At 38.6% G+C, this 23,261-nt stretch overlaps 1 protein-coding gene across 5 annotated transcripts in view; it reads left to right on the top strand.

Moving 5' to 3' along the window:
- Positions 1-23,261, top strand: part of LOC123987296 (butyrophilin-like protein 1) — a 208,732-nt gene that overhangs the window by 23,201 nt on the left and 162,270 nt on the right. For 2 of the 5 annotated variants that reach the window (XM_046076048.1, XM_046076049.1), the window contains 2 exons: positions 847-978; positions 3,514-3,954. The exons of 1 other annotated variant lie outside the window; for it this stretch is intronic. In XM_046076048.1, the coding sequence (XP_045932004.1) occupies positions 847-978; positions 3,514-3,548 (167 nt within the window). In that variant the 3' untranslated portion in view covers positions 3,549-3,954. Of the gene's footprint in view, positions 1-846; positions 979-1,859; positions 2,397-3,513; positions 3,955-14,039; positions 14,163-23,261 lie in introns of those variants that run through there. 2 more of the 5 variants (XM_046076050.1, XM_046076047.1) reach the window with 2 other exon arrangements.

Here is a 23,261-nt window from a genome sequence, read left to right as displayed (position 1 = left end):
GTACTATGAGCTCTTTAAGATAAGATGGTGCCTGACCATTAAGAGCTTTGTAGGTAAGAAGAATGATTTTAAATTCTATTCTGGATTTTACTGGAAGCCAATGCAAAGAAGCTAAAACAGGAGAAATGTGATCTCTTTTCCTGGTTCCTGTCAGAACACGTGCTGCAGCATTCTGGATCAGCCTGATAATAAAGAGCTGCAGTAATCCAGCCTAGAAGGAACACGTGTGGACTAAGTACTGTGGTGCATATGCTGTTGATAAAGACAGATTGATCATATCTAGTAAAGAAGTGCTGACTGAGGGTCTAGTTAGGACGGGGTCTAAGAGGCAGGTTGATGGTTTAGATGAAGAAATTATTTAAGTTTGTGAAGATTGATGAGAGTAAATTTTCTAAGTTTCTCTGTTTCTAAGGTTCCTGTGTTTGAAGGTGAATCGGTGCCAGTTGAGGACGTGATGACTGTCCTCACTCTGATTTCTGAATCTGAGCAGGAATCATCCTCCTCTGAGTCTGAAAGCAGGAGTTCACAAATGTTCACCGCTTCCCACATTTACCAACATTTGGTTTGTGGTTTGTATTAAAAACTTCACTGAGACCAGAACCAGAACCAACCTCTTAGCTGTGGAGCCCAGCAGGAGGCGACTGGCCATAAGATCAATGCTAACATCACTGTTCCTGCTGAGACTCATCCCAGTGCTGTTTGGATCTGCTGACAGTTTTAGCTTCTAGATTTCAGGAGCGTGCACACCTTTAGATGTTCTTTGTGTCGGCTGTGATGTTCAACCTGCTGTTTATGATGTGCAGCTACGTTCTGACTGTTACATTCACTTTTTATCATCTGTTTCAGGGTCCTCTTCTGGGTCCTCCACTGTATCTGTTGTTGTTGGAGTTGTCTGTCTTTTGGTTGGTATTGCTGTTGGTGTTCTAGCTGTTCTTTACATCAGGCGTCCCCCGAAACAAGATCCCAATTCCAAGAGTGGTAAGTTTTAGTCTCATTTTTACAGTTGTTTTTTCTTCTCATACAGTATTTCTTATTTTTTTTACTTATATATTTGTTTACTTCCTGCAGATTCAGATTTAAAAGATTTTTAGCCTCCGAAAAAAACTCCAAACCTTGTGGGCAGCAACCTGATTTACCATCTTCATAGCTTTACATGTGCTGTTGAAGTATGTGTGTGTTGTATTTCTATTTTATGAGAGCAAGTTTGAGTCTCAGAATGATCACTGAGAGAACATTTGAGTGGTCTTCACTTATTTCAGGCGGGTTGACGGTGAAGACCTGGTTTTAAGGTTAAAGTTAAAATTAGTTTCAGGTTAAGGGTAGGATTATGGTTGTGGTTAGACAGATAGTGGTAATTGTAACGAGAGGAAAGTGAGGTTGTTGAGGTGGTGAATGTGCGTGAAGCTCATTCTGCTTTCATATGGAAGCATTATTACATCCCATTATTACGACCACAATCTTTCCCTGTCCTTAAAAAGTGTTTTATATACTGTCCCTCTGAAGGTCATGGACAGTAAGATAACAGCATGCCAAAATATATATTATCTTTTATCTCACAGCACTCAATATCTGGTCTAACAAAATACTTGTCCAGTGTAGGACACAAAAGTCTGTCAAAGAAAAGAGGCATCAGTACTCTCTAACAGACAGGCTTGCTGGACTGTTGAATATCTGGAATGATTTAATGGCACCAACTGGAGAATTAGCGCCACCAGCTGTTTATCTCCCTAAAACCAACTCCTAATTTTAACATAACAGCCGTGGATGGAAACACGTTACTTTGCATATTCTTTTTCTTATTTTCTGGATATTCAGTTAAAATTTCCGCCCACTCTTTTCTATGGAAACTTGTCTTACAGCAGTCATTTAACTCCTAACTCCTGTGAGACCGCTCTGACCAGCAAAACAACACTTTGCCTTCAGACGTGGTCGGACAACACGACATACAAACAAGTTTGTTTCCAGTGAAACTGGTAATTTCTTTTTTGACAGAAAAACAGTATTGATTGACTTCTTGCTCTCTGCTCTATGTTGCTTTTATTTTTATATTCTGATGATTTTATATGACTCAGTTTAATGTGCTGTAGACAGAAAGTGACTTCTGTCTGACGCCTGAATAAAAAGATAAATAAAGAGCCAGCGTTCTGTATAAATACTTTCCATTTACCAAATATTATCAGACTGTAAAGATCCTAACCGAGCAAGATATGTACATTATCAGAAACATGAGTTCACTGAACTAAAGCTGTAACACTGTAAAATTTTAATATTTTGTAGCTAAAGTGAAATATATAATGTGACTTTTTTATTTTATTGTTTGTTTATTGACATTATTTGGGATGAGCTTGTATTGCTTCTTATTATTTGTTAAGTTGCAAAGCGAGAGTCTGTCAGGTACAGTTCCACACTGAACTAAACATTCAGTGTCCAGTTTATTAGGAACACCTGGCCAAAACTAAAGCAGTCCAATACAGAAGCGCAATAAATCTCCTTCATGAAGGTTATAATGTTCAGAGAGTCGTTGATTCAACTTCATGGTCATTAGTTTTCTGTAGTTTGTGGTGCTGTTGAACTGTTTTGCCTGATACTGACAGGTGTTTCTATTATTTTGTCCACCCCATGCATATCAATAACAGTTTGAACTCAAACTGAACATTAAAACCTTGATGAAGGAGATTTATTGTAGGACTGTCAGACTGCATTAGTTTCAGGTGTTCCTAATAAACTGGACACTGAGTATTTGCTGACTGTGATATTTGAGTTCTCTGAAAGTTCATGTATGTTGATGTTTCTAACTGATGATGAACTTGTATCGTGTCATTTCCTGCAGAGCTGAATCATTTCTGTCTTAACGTTTGTATAAAACATGAAAAATGTCAAACTGTATGTTGTGGCTGTTTTTGATGTTTGTTCAAAGTCTGAGAAAAGAAACTAAAGAGATTTTACTGTGTTGGACCGATTCTAACATGATCAATATTTTACTACAGGTATTTTTAAATAGACTGTATTTGTATTTCACAGTGGTGTGTAACGAAGTACATTTACTCAAGAACTGTACTTAATTAAAAATTCTTCACTATTTCAATTTTAAAAACTTTTTCTCCACTTTACATTTGTCTGACAGCTTTAGTTTCCATGCTCCTCCTGTCCATTGTAAAGCACGTATCTTCTGAGGTGGTGATTGTGAATGTTAGTGATAAACTAAAGGATGAAGAAAATCCTCCTCCTTCAGCTAAATAAACTATTTAAACCCTCTTGGATCTGCTGGAAAATGCATCAACACAAAGCTGAAAACAGCTCGTAAAAAGTAGATTTTGTAGAGATAAGTGGTTCTGACAGGACACTACAAACATGATGCAATGCTGTAGGTTAAACTATATGAAGGAGTTCAGATGACTTTTGAAATAAAAACAAATTTGCATATTTCAAAGATTAAATAATTTTTGATGAAGGAAATGGAGTGGATAGTTTTCCGATTATTTTTTTTTTTACAATCTCATTTTATTTTTTCAGGTGTGGGCACAGATACAAAGGAAACAGAGGAATGACCAGAGAGCAACATCAGTCACAACAACCATAGGAATGTTCAGCCCTTTGGAGATGATTAGGTCCAGTGCCCCTTATTGTGTGTGTCTGATATTTCTAATGCACAAGATGCATGTTTACTCGCTGCCTGAGCTGATTGTTTCTTTAGTTGTTTTTCTGAATAGCCTAAAGCAATGGTTTTCAAAGTGGGTCTGGGGACCCAAGGGGTCCTTGAGTGGGTTCCCTTCCAAAAAGGTAAATCATTTATTTCACTATATTTCCATCAGAAAGTAACATCAAGAGGAGCATCGGTCTATGACATCAATGAATTAGACCTCAGCCATATTCTTTAGAAGTATAGATCACAAGAAGTCAGTTTTGAGCTGTCATTGCTAGAGTTGGCTAATAAAGATCAATATGGTGTCATTATTCCTGCAGATGAGTGTGTGTTTTTTCTGAGCTTCTGCTTCTGAAGCAAATGTAGAAAGAAATGTGACTCATATTAGAAACACTGATTGAACAAGTTTGGCTGCTGATATTTCTCATGAAACAGAAAGCCAGAGTAAAATATAATAATCAGAACTGGAATAGAATAAGACATCAATGATAGAAACACTCATACTTTACAGACGGTGGCATTTTCAACATGTTCATTCATCTGGAATAGTAATGTGTTGATGCTCATTTTGTCTCGTGATGAGAGAGTTATTCTGATTGGTCAGTAGTCAGACTGTCAACATTAGCTGAACCTTAAAATGGTACACAAGGAATTTAATACTGCACCTTCATAAAGCTGCAGGACTCACAAAAGACAGATTTTTATTCATGATCACCCAAAATGATGATGATTAAATGTTAAAAATCTCCACTTACTGCTCACTATTCCCATAATGCAACTGGATAGAGTCTTTTGTCAGGTCCTCCTTGCCGAGTGTACATGTTTGTGTATAAGTAGAAGAGGATGTAACAACATGCAGCCCTGTGGGACCCTGGTCTTTAAAACAATGTTACTGGATTTAAGACCATTCAGTCTGACGTGTTGGGTTTGTCCTTTAAAAAAGTTTTAATCCATAAAACCAGTGTTGTGCAGAAGTGTGTTTGTGTTTACTGGATTAAAAGCAGATGCAAAGCTCATGAATTAAATCCTGACATGCGGGTTTGGTGATTTGAGGTGCCCATGGTCGTCTCCTTCAATGACCAGGGTTAAATCTGATGACATCACTGTGACATCATCAAGGTTATTCCATCAGACTTTAAAAAGCTCCTGTCAGAACCGCAGAAGACATTATACAACTGTTTCATCAGGCTGAGTGGCTCACTCAGGCTCATTCCTGAAAGAGGTTGGAGGAGTGCCTCTACATCCTGTTGTTAACAGATTATTTCTGGGGGTGAGTAGTTTTACATTACAAATAAATTTAACTTTATTATATACTTTATATAAAAAGAAAACAATAAAGCTCACCTGGCTGTTGGTGGGATCGAACCTTTGACCTTAAAGCTTCTGCAGCCACTAACCAACATACGTCCATATGGTTACAGTTCACCTTTTGTTAAACAGGTGAAAACACGTTCTTTGGAATTATAGTGCAGTAACATTTTGCAGCTGTTATTCCCTGAGTTAGCAAATAACCTACAAATTGGTAATATTACTTCTGAAAATGTGTGTGAACAAGTGTATGTGTGTGTGGTTTTACTCAAGCTTCTGCTTCTGAAACAAAATATAAAGAAAGAAATGTGTCCCAGGCCTAGTCCACACGGACACGGGTATTTTTATATGAGTTTTTCTTCCTTTGTTTTAAAAAAATCTGCCTGCATGAAAAACAAGCAAAAACAAGCTATCAAGCGCTGTCAAGAGCTCGCTAAAGCACCAGCCGATGATATGACCCTAACCAGAAAGCCGTGTTGGCCAATCAGAGCCCACAAGGCACCGCAGAGACCCCCACCCTGCCAGGTCACCCTGCAACCACCCAAAGTGCAAAGGAACCCAGACCACATGTCCTGGGGACTCTGCGCCCCACCAAGAGGGAGACCAGCAGAGAGCCGTGCCGGGGAGCTTCCTGCCACCAGGGAGCCGACAACACCGTCTATGTCCCCCAGGGACTCCCGAATGCACCCATTGTGAGGGAGCCGGCAGGAGGAAGCAGCAGGAGCCCCACCCCTGTAGGATTACATCGCTTCAGACAAGAGTTTAGCAAACATAAAGCAGCCTATAAAACAGTCAGTGGGATTTCCTTCTGATGGTGATGCCATTTTCCAAGAGAGCTGATTGGTCAGTAGGCGGCGTTTTTATAGAGTTGATCTCTTATCTGGAACATTCAGCCGTTCAGCATAAACAGTGCCAGTAAGAAGTGAACCCAACAGCACACACATCTGCTTACATACACACAAGTCTTTCAGGCAGTCAGATACAGAGAGGAGCGCACACTAACATGTCTGGTGTTAACTGCCCAGCACCTGAGTTCTGATCTATTCACATACAAAATAAATGCTCACAAAGAGGATAAATCATTCTCACTGCTTGGAGCAAAGACTCCTCTTGGAGACAGAGTAAGTTGTTAGAACTCATGTGTGTATATATAGTGTTTCTTAACGCATATATAAAATAGTGGCCAGTGGAGGGGTTTAAAAAAAGTTGCTTACACTGAACTATATAAGAACTTCAACATATAGCTTAAAACATTAAGATAGTAAATATTACAGTTCAGCGCAGCCCCGACCCACAAGAAGTTTAGAGTCAGGAAACATGCAGATTCAACACACATTGGACTTACTGCACAAAAATATGCTCTTATTCCAGCATCCGTTGCACTATTTCACTACACTAGTGTCTTGTTGTCTTGAAGTTTGCAAATGTTTTTGCTCATGGTTGTGTGTCTGTGTTTAATTTTAATTGCAAACTGTAGTTGAGAGTCAAACTCCTCTTATGTCTTCACATACCTGACAATTAAAGGTGATTCTGAACTTACACAGTTTCACTTTATGAGCTTTTCAGAGAAGAGCATTGTCTTAGTAACAAATCATATTTGAACTCACATCTTACAGTTTGTCACCAGACCGACACACAACACGCTGTGGATTGACAGTAAAACTGAAACTGTGCAGTGAACAGGTCAGTGTGGCAGAATGACGATAAAGTCCTGCTCTGAGGAGGAGTGTTGACACACAAGCTGAACTGTTGTTCTGCAGCATTCATGAGTCGTAGTTACTGTTTGTGGAGATTACGCTTTCATTCTGAAGGATTTTGTGTCTGACGTGTTGCGGTGGTTACAGCTTGGAAACAGGACATGAATTAAGTTGCTAGTTTAGTAGAAATCCTTATCAGGATAATATAATATGGGGGGTCAAAAAAGAGTAATTATTACTTTATTTGTTGGGGAAATTAATCTTTTTATTCACACACACACAGAAACCTGTAAACACGCACCTGACATTCTTTTTAAAACCACCATGAAGTTCACATTTATGAGTAAAATATCTCAGTATCTATTGCATCAGTTGTGATATAATTTGGTACAAATTCACTTTCCTCTCAGGTTGAATTTTAATCACTCTGAAGATCCTCTGACTTTTCATCTAGCGCCATCGTCAGGTTTGTCCGACACTTTGGTTCATGACCAAATACTTGCACAGCTAATGACAACTAACGACTAATAGGCACATGTTATCATGCTAACAGGCTAAACACAACACCTGCTACACGTCAGTGTGAGCGTGTCAGCATGCTGAGCCTCACAGAGCTGTTAACATGGCTGCAGCAACAATCTTTTTAATTTTAGGAACATCTGTTGGGGAAGAAAATATGATTATGTCATGTGTACCTTTAATTGGACGTCCTTAAAAAGGTGCACATGATAAATAAATAAAAATAAATCTGTTGCAGCAGTGAAGCAGGACAGTTTGTTAGTTCTTAGTATCTTGTGAATTTAATCCATTAAATCAATACCTTAAATAAAATAAAACTACAACTTCTCCTGATAGCTGAACGGTTTCCACAACTAAATAGGCAACCAGCAGAGACTGCAGGATGTTATTGCTCTTAATCAAGAAATAGTCCCACAGATAACCCCGTAAAACTACAGACTGTCATTTTCTCATTTCAGTTTTCATACAGATTAATGAAGCGAGATATAACATGTTAATCAGTGACCTTTAGAGGTGCTGGCAGGTGGATTTTCTTGCCTCTGGACAGAGCCAGGCTTGCTGTTTCCAGACTTTATTATAAGCTAAGATAACCAGCTGCTTATAGACTTATATTTCAGTTTAATTCAATCTAGCTTTATTGGCATGAATGTAAAACAACAATATTGCATAAAATACAAATAAATTACAAAAGAACAACTCACTAGCAAGGACCACACAATCAACAGGTACGATTAAATGGCTTGCAGTTGCTGACTCCAAAGCGTTGTGGGGAAGCTACGACAGGGACGTGTGGGTATTTATGGAAATGCTGTATATTAACTTTATTAATCACATTTCAGTTCATTAACCACAATATAAAAAATAATATATATATTTACAATAAAGTAAATAAAACAGTGAAAATTTGTGTGTATGTGTTAAAAAATAATAATTAAATATAAAAAATTAAAATAAAATAAATCAATTAAACAGTAAATGTGCGTGTGAGTGTGTTAATAGACAAAAAAAATAAACAAACAACCTTTTCTTTACGGAAAGCCCTGCTTGTTATAAAGAATATTTTTACGTGAGCACTTCCAGCTGGTTGGGAAATATTTAGGTTAATAAAGTTTTAGATCAGATATGTGAGACTGATTATCCACAACCAACAGTGAAGTTAGATAAATCAAAGATCCTGAATATTTGAACTTCCTTCTTGAGAAAGGCCCTTAATGCTGGACGCAGATTCAGCCGCAGCCTCAGGTTCACAATGACAGGATCTCAAATATTGACCGTGTTCGGTCAGGAGACGCGTCCTCGAGGCAGCTACATCACTCAGGACCGGCATGTTGTCGTCCCCTCTCACACCAGGACCCTGCCAGAACCAGGACCGACACAAACCAGTCTGTGAATGTGCTGCCAGCTTATAGCTCGTTTGTGAAATCTGACCATGAAAACTGTGGCTTCTTTCTAAACAGTAAATCAGCCTGATAAACAGGATAACAAGTTTATTTTTCCCAGTATTACCTACGTTGATGATATCAGACAAGCTCTCTAACATTATTGTGTTTTGTTTTGTCTTAAAGGACAGATCAGGTGAAAACATCGCAGGTGAGTCCTGATTTAGATGACATCACTGATCTCTACATCACCTTTAAGTGATTTCGTTTTCAAAAATATTGTGTTCTGAACAAAAAAGAAAATTCTCTCTGAGACTCTGAGACTTGATGAATCTACAGAGAGGAGAGGAGGAATGAGAGGGTCTGCAGGGAAATAACAAGAAGAAACTCTGAGATCAGCCTGATGAAACATTCAGACTCCTGAGCAGCTAAAGCTGTCGTCTGTATTTCAGGTGTTTGTGCTGAAGAAACACAAACTACAAAAACACTCCAACACATAAATCAACTTTGTGTTCAGTCTGAATTCACTTTTTAGCAGCGTGTAAATCATTAATCGTTTTCAAACTATCTACAATGTGTAACTGTAGTTTAACTGATCGAGACAACTGACAAAACCAGCTTGTTACAGAAAACACGAAATGTGACCTGCTCAGAGTAAAACAGGTTTTAGATCATTATCAGACACGACGCTGGTGTAAGAGGAAGTTCACTAGTGTTCAAGCTCCACTTGTGATAATGAAAACATGAACCACCAAAGATCATCACAGATTTTAACTCTCTCTGACTAAATGTGCATTAAAATGTTAAAGATGCAAATTACTTTAAATTATGTTAAATTATCTTTTACAGAATGATATTTTGCTAAAATAAGTTATTATAATAAGGATATTTCTCACTCTGAACTGCTTGAATTCATATTATTCTAAAACTAATACAACACTAACTCTCCTTCACACACAAACCCAGTAACAGATTTACAAATGAAAAAACCTCATGAGGGAGATTTAGAGACTGAAATTTTGTGAAAAAGAGAGTAATTTTGCAAATTGCAGTTACACATGAATCATGTAACAAACAACACCAGGAAACTCAGAGACATAGAGAAGATTTTAACACTAGTAACTGATTTTATTATTATATTTTAACTAGAAACTGAACTTAAACTAAAAACTAGGACCAGAATTTAACTCTAAATATGAACAGTGGTAGTTCCTGGTAATAATTTGACACCATGGAGGCAGATAAAGGCTTTGGAAGTGCAGTTTTTACTGGACAGTGTGAACTTGGTTTTATGTTGTGTATGTTATTATGTATGTATTTACACCAGGGTAGGATCAAGGCAGGAGGGATTTTCTTCAAGATAACTTTTCTTTCCTTCATGCAGACAAGAAGAAACCCAACACAGGAAACACCGATCAGATTCAAGTTAAAACTAGTTTCAGGTTAGACAGAGTTGTGATGGTGGCAAGATGAAAGTGAGGTTTTTGAGGTGGTTAATGTGCACGAAGCTCATTCTGCTTTTACATGGAAGCATTACAACATCCCAATATCACGTCCACAATCTTTCCCTTAACAAGTGTTTATATAAACTGTCCCTGTCAGTCATGGACAGTAAGATAACATTTCTTTATTTCTATCTCACAGCACTCAATATCTGATTAAGCAAAACAAACAACACAAAATAGAAACTAGTTTGTTTCAAGTGAACCTGCCTTAAAAAAACAGGTTTTACACCAACAGGAACCATCATTTATCTTTTCCACACATCTTAGTTTCCCTGGACAGATGTTGTTGGAATAAGTCATCAATTATTAATTATTACCACTAACTAATTGTTTAACGTTATAATCTGGGTTTTAAATGTTCTGTCAGCAGACAGGTTGGAGTTAACAAGGTGAAACAGAAGAGAGCAAGTGGACTTTAATGCAGACAGAAGTGATTATTAATCATTCTGTTAATTAAATTCTGATATGTGGTGTGACTGAGTTCTACTCTTGTGCAGCTTTAAGAGAAAAACATATTGACTTAACAAACTTTTACTCAAAACAATATGATGAAGAGATGATTGAGGAACAGAACTGTGTAAATACTGTCCATTTACCAAATATTATCAGACTGCTTGTAGTTCTTAAAGATCTTAACTGAGGGAGACATGGACATTAACAGAAACATGCGTTCATTGAAATAAAGCTGTTTCGCTGTAAATGTGAATATTTTGTAGCTAAACTGAAATATGAGATGTAACTTTTTTATTTTGTGGTTTGTGTTACTGACATTATTTAGATGAAGCCTGTATTGTTTATTTTTATTTCTTAATGTGCAAAGCCAGAGTCTCTCAGGTACAGTTACACACTGAACTTTACACTTGGTGTCCAGTTTATTAGGTACATCTAAATCAGTCCTGCAGTAAATCTCCTTCATGAAGGTTAAAATGTTCAGAGAGGCATTGATTTGAGTTCATGGTCATTTTGGAGGCTTTAGTTTTTGGTGCTGCTGAACTGTTTTATACTAACAGGTGTTTCTATTATTTTGTCCACCCCATGTATATCAGTGAGTGCAGGCTAAATAACAGAAACACGTCTCTGAAACAGTTTGAACACAAACTGAACATTAAAACCTTGATGAAGGAGATTTATTGCAGGACTGTCAGACTGCATTAGTTTCAGGTGTTCCTAATAAACTGGACACTGATGCAGCGTTGTAGTTTTTGCTCCACTACATTTATCCGACAGCTTTAGTAACTTTTCAGATTACAGTTTTCATCCCCTTCCTATCCAGTGAAAACCAAGTATCTCCTGAGGTGCTGATTTTACTTTTTGTGACAAACTGCAGGATGAAGAGTTCCTTCATGAGCTGAAAGAGTCGTCCTCCTTCTGAAGCTAAAGAAACTATTTAAACCCAACATGGATCAGCTGGAAAATGCATCGACACAAAGCTGAAAACAGGCTGTTCAGTAAAGTCATCAGAAAAGGTTGCACAGTATTTAGGTGGCCTGTAGATATTTAAAAAGATAACTCGAGAAGAGGAATTCAACTGAAGAGCCACAAAAAGAAGCAACATTTCCAAAAGAGATCTTCTTGCATTGGAGGAAGTTATTAAACAAAATTAAGTTTGGGAGGAAAGCTGCCAGCACACTGGGCCCCGGCTTGTCCTGGGGAAAGTCTCGAGAGCCTGGCTGGTAAATCAAACTTGTTGCAACACATCGACTTTTACGTAGATATTTCTGAGGAACCAGACGAGGGTGCCTGAGGTCATTGTTTCTTTTGTTGTTGTTTTTTTTTAAGCAGTGGTTCTCAAAGTGCTTTTGATTTGGCCTCCAGCAGATGTGCGTTGAATGAGTGTGTGGTTTAATATTTACAGAGTAAAATATTTACAATGCAATCACAGAACTATAACAGAATAAGAAGCTGTAGAAACACTCTCACTTTACAGACAGTGGCATTTTCAACATGTTTATACGTCTAGAAATGTGACTTGCTCATTTTGTCTCATGATGAGAGAGTCATTCTGATTGGTCAGTAGTCAGACTGTCAACAGCAGCTAAATCGTAAATTTGAATGCCAGGAATTGAGTATTGAGCTGCAGGAGACTTTAATTTTATTGATGACCCAAAATGATGATTATTAAGTGTTAAATATCTCCACTTACTGCACTCTATTCCCATAATGCAACTCTTTTGTTATGTTTGTGTATAAGTAGATGTAGAGGATGTAACAACACGCAGCCCTGTGGGACCCTGGTCTTTAAAACAATGTCGCTGGATTTAAGACCATTCAGTCTGACGTGTTGGGTTTGTCCTTTAAAAAAGATTTAATCCATAAAACCAGTGTTGTGCAGAAGTGTGTTTGTGTTTACTGGATTAAAAGCAGATGCAAAGCTCATGAATTAAATCCTGACATGCGGGTTTGGTGATTTGAGGTGCCCATGGTCGTCTCCTTCAATGACCCGGGTGGTTAAATATGATGACATCACTGTGACATCCTCAAGGTTATTCCATCAGACTTTAAACAAGCTCCTGTCAGAACCGCAGAAGACATTATACAGCTGTGGTGCTAATCATTGCAAATGAACTGAGTATAATCATCAGCACAGAACTCTGATGTGATATCCTGAAACCATCACTCCTCAACACAGGTGGTGTGATTTTATTACAGCCTCCTGATGACAGTTGCATGTAATCCTGAAAGAGGTTGGAGGAGTCCCTCCACATCCTGTTAGATGTTATTTCTGAGGGTGAGTAGTATTACAATACAATAAACTGAACTTCAGGTGTATAATTATCCTTTCTGTTGCAACACATCAACTGTTGTGCAACTCATATTTCTGAGGAACCAAACCTGGGTATGCTCGCTGGCTGAGCCAGTTTAGTTTGTTGAACACAGCAGCCTGGATTTAATCTGGGTGTGTCTGAGGGTCTCTGAGGATCATGTGTTGCACAGATATAAAGATATAAAGCCCTCTGAGACAAACTGGAGCTTTCTGCCTTGATAAATAAACTTGACATGTGTAAGGTGAGGTGTGTAGCTCATTAACGTTAAGAAAGCTCAGGTGAAAAAGGAGGACAGACCTGGACGTTGGTGGGATTGAACCTTTGACCTTACATACGTCCATGTGGTTACAGTTTACCTTCTGGGTTCTTTTCTATTCACATGCAAAAAAGAAATGGTCACAAAATCATTCTCACTGCTTGGAGCAAAGACTCATCGTGCAGACAGAGTAACTTTTAAACCTTAAAACATATTAGAACCGTGTGTGTGTGTACGTATAGTGTTTCTTAAACCATAACGAGTGGCCAGTAGAGGGTTTTAAACAAAAGTGGCTTAGACTGAACTATATAATGGCTTAAAACATCAAGATAGAGTCAGGAAACTGCAGATCCATCTCACCCTAAACTTACTGCACAAAAATAGGCTCTTATTCCAGCATCCTTTGCACTATTTCACAACACTAGTGTTTTGCTCTCTTGAGGTTTACAAATATTGTTGTTTTTCTTATTGTTGTGTGTCTGTGTTTACTTTTAATTGCACACTTGTGTCTGTTTGTTGAACTTGTTGTCCTATTTGTTTATTCTTGTTTTGTTTATGTACACTGAGAGTCAAATTCCTCTCACATGTTCACATAGGCCTATCTGATTAAAGGTGTTTCACTTTATGAGCGTTTCAGAGAAGAGCATTATCTTAGTAACAAATCATGTTTGCACTCACATCTGAAAGTTTGTCACCAAACTGAGACACACTAATACCTCAGATTAACTGTAGGAACAGAGGGAACACCGTAGAACAAATTAACGTTACAGAAACTTAAACCTGTCGCCTGCTGTACTTTATTAGCTTTGAGCTGCAGCATTCATGAATTATAGTTAATGTTTGACTCATGCAGTTAATGTTTTAAGATTTGTACCAGAAGTGTTGCGGTTGTTGCAGCTTGCGGAAGTTTAAAAACCGTAAGTGTGTCTGATGAGCCAATCAGCCGTCTGCGGTCTCTGCAGCTTCTCTAAATAGAGATGTTAGAGTGCTGCAATGTTCAGTCCTCAGCAGACATCCACAGCCATGGAGCTTCTTCCTCTCCTGTGTCTCCTCCTGACCTGCTCTGCAGGAACGTCTGCTGATCAAAACGGTAAGAAAGCTGAGATTCAGACTGAATTTTAATCTGAGATTGTTATTTAATTTATCTGGCGGGAGACTCTGGAAACATGCAGGAGTCTGGAAACAGGATATGAATAAGACTGCTAGTTTAGTAGAAATCCTTATCACCACAGTGAGATAATAATTTTATATGTAATAATTATTATGGATCAATATTAAACACATCATTCTCTACAACACAGGTGATGTGATTAAAGCATCCTTCTGGTTAATTACAATTATTATTTGTGTTAGTATTATTGTTTAGAGCTTCCGACGTGGCGCCATTACTTCTGCAGGTGGGGGGTTGAAGGGCGGCGTCTCCATCCTGTTGTGAGAAAGCAAAGCACGGATGTGTTGAAGACGAATCTTTATTTCTCTTCTTCTTTCAGACATGATTGGTTGTTTGGTTGGTTGTTGCAAGCTGGTAAGGCAAGGCAAGTTTATTTGTATAGCACATTTAAACAACAATACAATTCAAAGTGCTTTACATAAAACATAAAAGCAACAAGGGGAAAAAAACAAGACATTGAAACGAAAGTTTTAAAATAGTAAAATAGACAATAATAGAGGGCTAAAACAGTAAAAGTTACATTGAAGTGCAAGGTAGTGATGGAAAAAGTCACTCTTGAAAGAGTCGAGTCACGAAATCTCGTTCATTAAAATGAACTAATCTTTTTTTCGTTCATTTTGTTCATTTTAACTAGGCTGGGTATCGCGGCGCTGCAGCCCCCTAGTGGAGAAGGGCCCGGCTGCAGACTGTAGCTTAGGGGGCGCGGCGTGAGCGAGGGGCGCGGCGTGAGCGGTGCTACAGTCTGCAGCCGGACCTTATTGCTGTAGTGGGCGATTTAAAAAAAACAGCACACTTCTCAAACACAGAAGGTTGCCTGGCTTGCTCTAATTGCCAAAGTATAACACACAAATTCACCTCTTGATCTTTCTCTATCATGGTTCTATAAAGCCCTATGGAGCCACAACCAAATTCAAACCATGGAAAAACCACAGAAATATGTTGTCAATATTCGATTAAGCCACTACTCCGGCTAAATCCATTTTCACAATCTTTCCTGAGTAAACTACCAGACCAGCCATATATATATAATTATAATTACTATCAATATATCTCTAAAGTGCTCATTCATACAGTAGCCTAACGCCTATCCATGAGTAAAATCTATATATTAACATCAGATTTACAGGGAATATATTGAAGTAAAGAGCTTGACACACTAGATGAATAAAACACTTTTATTAAAATAAAAAAGTTTAATAATAATCTCAAACACTGCAGGTTGTTCACCAGTGAGGAGCGGTGAAACAACAGCACGGCTCTGTCGATAAATAAAAAGTAAAAGTTAAGTTGCGTTCTCTGGCAGACCGGATCAGCTAACGCTAACGCTGCTATGTGGCTGTGTTTTAATGGTTTAATGTCCGGATCCGTTTGTTTTGGAGAGGAGACGACCTCTGTGGTAATTCAGCCGAGCTGTCACATGACAAATGAACGACTCAAACAGACCCACAGTTATGAGTCCTGAACTAATCAATTCTGTTTCCTGTGCTGACGGAGCTCATGCAGCTGCTGTGTAACGAGACTATTAACGCATGCGTGAAAATGAACAAATCACTCACTGAGACAACCCGTTCCTCCTGAGTCACATACAAGATTAGGTCAAATGAACGAAACGTCCTTTGAACGACACAACACTAGTGCAAGACCCCATCCACACATTTTTGTTTAAAACAAATATGATCTCCGTCCACACATTAGCTGCATATCAGAACTGATCTTCGTCTACATTAAAACGACTAAAACGACTGAATGCGTGTGCCGTTTTAAACATGAAGCACATGGTCTATTCCGTAGTTACAGGAGATTTGGCGAAAGAATAAAGTAATGCACAATCACACCAGATTTTTTTTTGCATGGACCCATAACAAGCTGGGACTGTTACTGAATGTAACACGGGAGTTAAAAGCAGCTGTGGTGGCGGAAAACAGACTGGAAGTCGTCGCAAAGTAAATACGGCGACATGCAAAGTACAAGTGTCTTAAAAGGTCTCCGTTTTAAAACACAGTAGTGTCGATGGGGCGTGAGTTACATCAAGTCCTCCATCCTAAACGATAACATAAGTCTTTTAACCAACCTCCAAAAATGACTCATGAGTGTATCCTAAAGTCCCTACCGGTTGTGTTTGCACATTTCCCAACTGGATCTGTGTTTGGAAGTCACGTGACCTACGTCATGACATAAATACATGGAGACCGCAGTGACGACCAATCTGCACAGCTGTTGGGTTCACTGGTCAACATGCATAAAAACACTGACTTAGGTTTAGGCACACAACCCCTGTGAAGGTTAGTGCGAGGGCCTACGGGAGTCTGTCAACGCCTTTAAGGCTAATATAGTGGTAGCCATATCTGGCATAACTAATACGTAGCTAATTCTACTAGCTAACTTCATTTAAAAGAAACAATCTTGTTTCACACGGGAACCAAACACCGGTCTCCTAGTTGTAAAGCAGTCATCTTACTGTCCATCCACCCTACAACCCAATCACAACTTTCTGGCTATTCATAATAAATGACAGTTGTTGTCATGTGTTTGCATTGTACGGCCACTAGAGGTCACTGCCACAATAAACGTAAATATGAGTTGGAATTTTGTGTAGCTAAAGCTGTGTTCCCACTGAAAGCGAATCCAGCGTTTTGGGCGGCTTGATTACATACAAAGTCAATGCAAAGACATGAATCCCTGCGAATTTGCTCCGGGTGGCGCGAATGAGGCATTTGTCAGTTCAAAGTTTTCAACTTGGGCGATAAATTCGCTTGACGCGATGTTGTGAAAGCCAGACAGCAGTAAGATTGTCCAAACGTCACCGGCGGCTTTGGAGCGTTGTTTGGAGAGGACCAGGCGAGCGGTGTAATGACAATCCACTGAACGACGGGGAGCTACTAAAGAACGGGGAAGTGGACGGGGAGCAGCGCTGCAGCTTTCGGAGAAATAAACACCCATAGTAGTCTGAATTCTGCTCTGACAACTACGGAGTTTACCAGCGGGAGGAGGTCAGAGTTAACTGGTTTTATTAAATTAGCTTTTTACTTTAGTTTTTGGAATAACAACTGGATTTATCTTCACTCGCGCTTCTCGGCAGCTAGCTTCCGTGCACATCTGGTTCCACTGTTCTTGTTAGCGTCGGATGGCACCAGAGTTACTTGTTAGAAAAGAGCGGGAAGTTGAACTACCTGGTGAGTTTAGAAAGTGTGTGTTGGTAACTTTATTCCAGCTGTCGTTGTACTTTACTGTGACCAAGTTAGCATTGCATAGCCCTGATCGATCCGAACTCCATTCAGAAAACACGTATTTTAAAAGTTGTCGTCCTGCTGACTTGCTGACAGTTGTATGAATTCATATGTCTAACAAAACGGCATCATATTATAGTTGTTTCGGCATCAGTTTGATCCGTTTATTGCAATTAAATCACAGCCAGGGGTTTACTTTGGGTTCAAATAGCTGTAGTATTCGTGGGCTGTGTTTATTCGCTTAAAACGCACGTGTGTGTGAACTCATAAAATGTCCAGCGGTCAAACTCGCGCAAGTAAAGCGAGGTGAATATTAAATTCGCTTTTGGTGTGAACGCAGCTTAAAACAACCTATATGGTCTTTTTTTTGTGGTGGACAGGGTCATAAGTTATTAATCCACAGCCTAAAGCTGATGATACACGGAGCAACTTTTAGAGCATTAGGATCCTTTTGTTACATCAAGCTTTTACATCATGTTATCTAATGAGACATTATCTAGCGTTACATCGGCTACAGCCTTTCTACTAACGAGTGTTTTGTCATCAAACACATCGGTAGAATCCATTAATAAGTTCTGCCTGTTGGCATGTGGTTGATTTTGTAAAAGCATTACAAGAGCGTGGATTGTGGATTAAACAAGTTAGCAAACTTGCACCTGGTGGAAAAGTAAAAGCTCAACAGTTCTCCTAAATATATGAGAGTTTATTTTAGATTTTACGAAGTTAGGATGCTTCTGTAAGACACTTTTCCTATCTAAAGTTAGGAAAGGAACATTGACTTAGGAACTGTCCATCTGTAATGGCCTTTTTCCTAAATCAGTTCCTAACCCTTATTACCATGGTTACCAAGCAATTAGGATAGGATCTGCCCGTTTGGAACTTTTTGTAATACGGCCCCTGATCCCAGACGACCTGAGAGGTCTGGATGGTTCATAACGAAGCAGAAGATCAGGAATGTATTTTGGACCTGAACCATTTAGTGCTTTATAAACTAACAGCAGGATTTTGAAACCAATTCTTTGACATACAGGAAGCCAATGTAAAGACCTCAGAACTGGAGTGATGTGATCCACCTTTTTGGTCTTAGTGAGGACTCCAGCAGCATTTACATTTATTTTTTTTATCCAAAGCAACTTACAATTGGTCACACGCCTCTGGAGCAACTAGGGCTTAAGTGTCTTGCTCAGGGATATAATGTGGGGAATTGAACCCGATTCTCTCACACCAAAGGCATGTGTCTTAAAAGTATATGAAGCCTATTTTAATAGCAGGATTTTGTAATCAAGAGAGCAACGTTACGTTATCAACTATGCTGGTTGTCAAGGAGACGAGACAGGTTGTCAAGCAGACGGGTGATTTGTTTACGTTTTCTGACACTATGATTTAGTCCTACTAATTTGCCCGTTTAAAAATTTAAGAGTTTAGATCGATATCTTCAAATGTGCACACATCAAAGTTGGAAACAATGCTTACACTACTTATAAGAATTTTACATGCCATCTGTAAACAAATAACTTAGTTTGTTGGCAGGGATCAATGAAATTCAGAATTTTGGGGTCCAGCTCACGGCTTATAACCATAGCTAAGCTCTGTAGCTCCTTGTTAACTTCAGTAAGACAACGTGCTGCTTTGTGGGACGTCGTATTATTCTTCTGCGTATGCGGGTCACTTTCAGGCCGTGGACAGTTAACGTATAAGTCAGAGTCACCCATTTTATTTAAAAACAAACGAACAACAAAAAAGGCTTTCAAACTTAACATGAGGTCAAAGACTGTGTCGGTCCTCTCTCCTTAGTGTCCGCCCCTAGGTTGAGACCCAAAAGACCTCTCCAGACGCACCTCTTCCTCCTTCCACAGCTGAAATCTGAGTTAATTAATCAGAACAGCTAAATACATAAACAATTAATAAATCCAAATGACTATTCAAAATAAATCATTTAAATGCTAAAATAATTGAACACAAGAAACTGGCTTCAACAGATAGCAGTTCAACAAAGTCACCAGAAAAGTCAGTATTTATGAAGATAGAGGAATTCAGCTGAAGAGCCTAATATTCAAAAGAAGTAAAATTTCTATAAGAGATCTATTTCCATTGGAGGGAGTCATTAAACAAAATGGCAACTCCACTTCCTCTCTTGTGCACTCTAGCTTTGCTCATAATACTGAATTTGGAGGGGTAGACTCGATAAGGACAGCCGCACTGTTCTCTTGCTCCAACCAAGTTTCAGTTAAAAACATGAAATTAATATTGTGAGTAATTATAACATCAATGATTAAACATGTGGCACTGCAATTTACAGTAGAATTTTGTAAAAGGCGTCCGTGGAGAAGGGGGGCATCTTGTTGCTAATTAGTGTTAGCTACAACTCCAGTAACTGCAGCCAAAAGCACATGCTTGTCCTATTAGGCTCTATAGGCTGCACTAACGTAGTGGGCTTCTGAGATCATAAAAGGGTTTAAAATATGGCACCAGCCTACTTCTTAATAAATGACAGATTTAAAAGTATCCGAGAGCCACTGCTCATAATTTCTTGCAGAAAAAAACAAGAATACCAGCCAAAGAATGTAAGCAGAGGGGAGAGAAGGCAGCAAAGCAACTGTACTGTAAGTAAGCAGTAGGTGAACAAAAAAAGTGATGAAAAAGTAATCAGATCTTCTACTAATATTTAACCAATGTTTTTTCATTGGAAGGGCCCCCAGGGGGCGCTGTCACAGTACTCTTAAAATTAATTAAATTAATTGTAAACAAGCTGATTAAGACTTGTTTTTATCTTCCAGGTCCAGTGATCGTGAAAGAAGGCAGTGATGCTATTTTACCCTGTTCCCTCAGCACCAAGGAGAACATTGAGTCAAAACTCTTTGACTGGAAGAAGAAAGAGAAAAATAAGCTGGTGTTCTTGTACAATGACGGATCGGTTTATGGTCAGAGCCTTTCAGGTCAAGATGAGCAGTTCAAAGGTCGCGTCTCACATTATCCAAATGAGCTGAAGTACGGCAACGCCTCCATCATCATCAGAAATACGAAGGTGACCGACAGTGGAGACTACACCTGTGAATTTCCAGCTCTTCAGCCAAGACAGATATTCAACATTGAGCTTGTTGTTGGTGAGTGTTTTCATTAAACAGTTAAAGATTTATTTACTGATGTGACTGGTTTAAGAGTCCCAGATGGAGTTTTGTCAAGTAGTCAGAATAAACATCTGGCAGGGCCTCTTCCCCACAGAGCTGCAGCCACATCTGGAGAGATTACCTCTCTATCAGACAGGCTTCATGTTTGTGACATATTTCTGATTATGTTTTTACACAGCATTACCTTTGTGTCAAGCTGATAATATTTCACAGGCGCTCTAACATTTGTTCTGTTTTTCCTTTTAGATCGTATCTTAAAGGACAGATCAGCTGAAAACATCCCAGGTGAGTCCTGATTTAGATGACGTCACTGATCTTTACGTCACCTGTAGGTGACGTCATCACTGATAATGGAGACATTCATACAACAACACGTTTTATTTTGTACACATTTGAACTATCTAATAAGTTTATATAGCTAACTTAAAAGGTTTATAACCTGCGAGGTGTTTCTGTTATTTCTGTTGTTTTACGCCAAACAATTCAACATTTGCACAGACTACAGCCTCCATGACCACGAACTTGAATCAACTCTAAAATAGTTTCCAGATGAAAACAGATCTCAGTGGATTGTGGATTTCAGGTTGAAGGATTAAGTCTGATTGAGAAATCATGAGGATATCTGCAGATTGAAAGATAATAAATGATCCTGCTCTCCTTCAACATTTTACAAACACAGAATAAGTTTGGTGTGATCTGTTCAGAGTTAATCAGAATTTGTTATCTAGATATTTTTATGGATTCTATATTGTATATTTAATTGTAAACCATGAACAAACTTGTAGTTTTACAGAAAAAGTTATTGACAATGCTCTCCTTCCATATTGACAAAATATAAAACAATCAGCTAAAAATACGAATTACAACCATTTGGATGATCATTTTTCTGTTCTTGGAGTTTTTATTTTCTGTTCTCTCTATTTACAAACATGAGTGGTCAGAATATTAGAAACAGCTCTGAAAATAACGCAGTCCAGAACAACTCTCACTAATCATCATAAAGTAAACTTAATGGCAGAACAGTTGTGTTGGACTGCATCAGACTGTACAGGTGGACCTAATAAAGTGACCACTGAGTGAATGTATCACCAACACAGTTAAGGCCTGATAACACAAGCAGTGCACTTTTAAAGACCCTGCGTTTCACAGTTTATAACAAATGCTTATTTTACTAAAATATTGTCGACACATCAGACAACAGATTTCATGTGACGTAATTTCAAGATAATTTTTTCAGCTAAACAAATGTAAAAATTCAGTTTGTCCAAACTTCTTCACTGTATCTGAGCTTCTGTCATGATATGACTAGATGGGAAATTGTGTTTTATAAGCAATGTGTCACTTGTCAATTTACACTGTGTTCACAGGAGCATCTCCAGAGCCGTCTGTCATACTTAATCAAACGAAGGACTGGCTCCTGCTGCAGTGTGAAGTTCGAGGTGCTTCTCCTAAACCTACAGTAGAGTGGCAGGACAGTGCTGGAAACAAACTTCCTGCTGAGGAGCCACAGGTCTCAGAAAGAGGAGGCAGCTTCTACATCACCCTCCAAACTACTGTGATGAAGACCGACCGCTATCGCTGTGTAGCCACACAGGAGGAGATCAAACATCAGATTTATGCTGAGACCTACGTGTTTATCAGCAGTGAGATTCGTCCTTGTGGTATGTAAATGAGAGGAAGAATGGTAAGATGTTTATTACAAAATAATATAATATTGCAAAAATGATAAGTTATGCCAATAACAATGTGACACTTAATGGCCCAGTTGTCTGTTAGGCAGCATTAATACAAACCTGTAGTTGGATATTTGCTCCTCCAATGGGAAGAAATGATAAATGATGATTTTAGTTCTGGTCCGGTTCCTGTTCACACTGACTTTTAACAAACGAACCAAGTGGAGTAAACATGAAGTTATACAGGCTGAAAGGTCACTCGTTGATTGGACAGTTTTGGCGATTGTCATCCTGCATCATCAGGACCCACGTGGGGAAATTAAACTCTGCTGACTGACAGCAGTTTTAATTTTAATGCTTTTTATGTGTTTATTTATGTTCTTTGGTGTCACAAAGAGCTCATCAAGAAATAACTGCTTTTAAGCATTTTTTTATTAAGCTGGAAATCAACAGCATGTTATGAATAATGACAGGCAGAGTGAGAAACTCCCAATGATTGTGAACATTTAAAGTTGAAATAGAGTTTCTGTGTGAATATGAATTAGTGGGAAGAAGAAGGTTTTTCTAAAGAGACAGGACGAAGAGGAGGCTAAGTACAGAAATTATTCTGGACTTATTTCTGCTTGATCAATATCACACACAAACAGCTGACAAAGTACACAGACTGAAGACACAGCATTTCTAACAGCTTTTGACCTGTTATTCAGGAAAATATCCGCTCTGCCATGCATATATGGTTACTAAATGATTTGCATAAATATATATGACTTAAACGGATCAATTATAAGATCACTTCCTGAACAGATTTCAGATGGATTTATTATATATATAATTGAAAAATTGTAAAAAAATTGCTAAATCCAGACTGTGTGTCGCTCCCGTTGTGCCCCAATAACTGTTTACCGCCGACCCTCCACCAAGAAGCACATCATGATTTAAATCTGGACATCGCTGGCAGCAGTCAGTGCTGGAAGAAGTACTCAGACTCTT

Source organism: Micropterus dolomieu, linkage group LG18 (genome assembly GCF_021292245.1).
Source record: "Micropterus dolomieu isolate WLL.071019.BEF.003 ecotype Adirondacks linkage group LG18, ASM2129224v1, whole genome shotgun sequence".
In the NCBI taxonomy this organism is placed as follows: Eukaryota; Metazoa; Chordata; class Actinopteri; order Centrarchiformes; family Centrarchidae; genus Micropterus; species Micropterus dolomieu.
The sequence above is the reverse complement of the archived record's forward strand: the minus strand, read 5'-3'. Positions and strand labels throughout refer to the sequence as shown.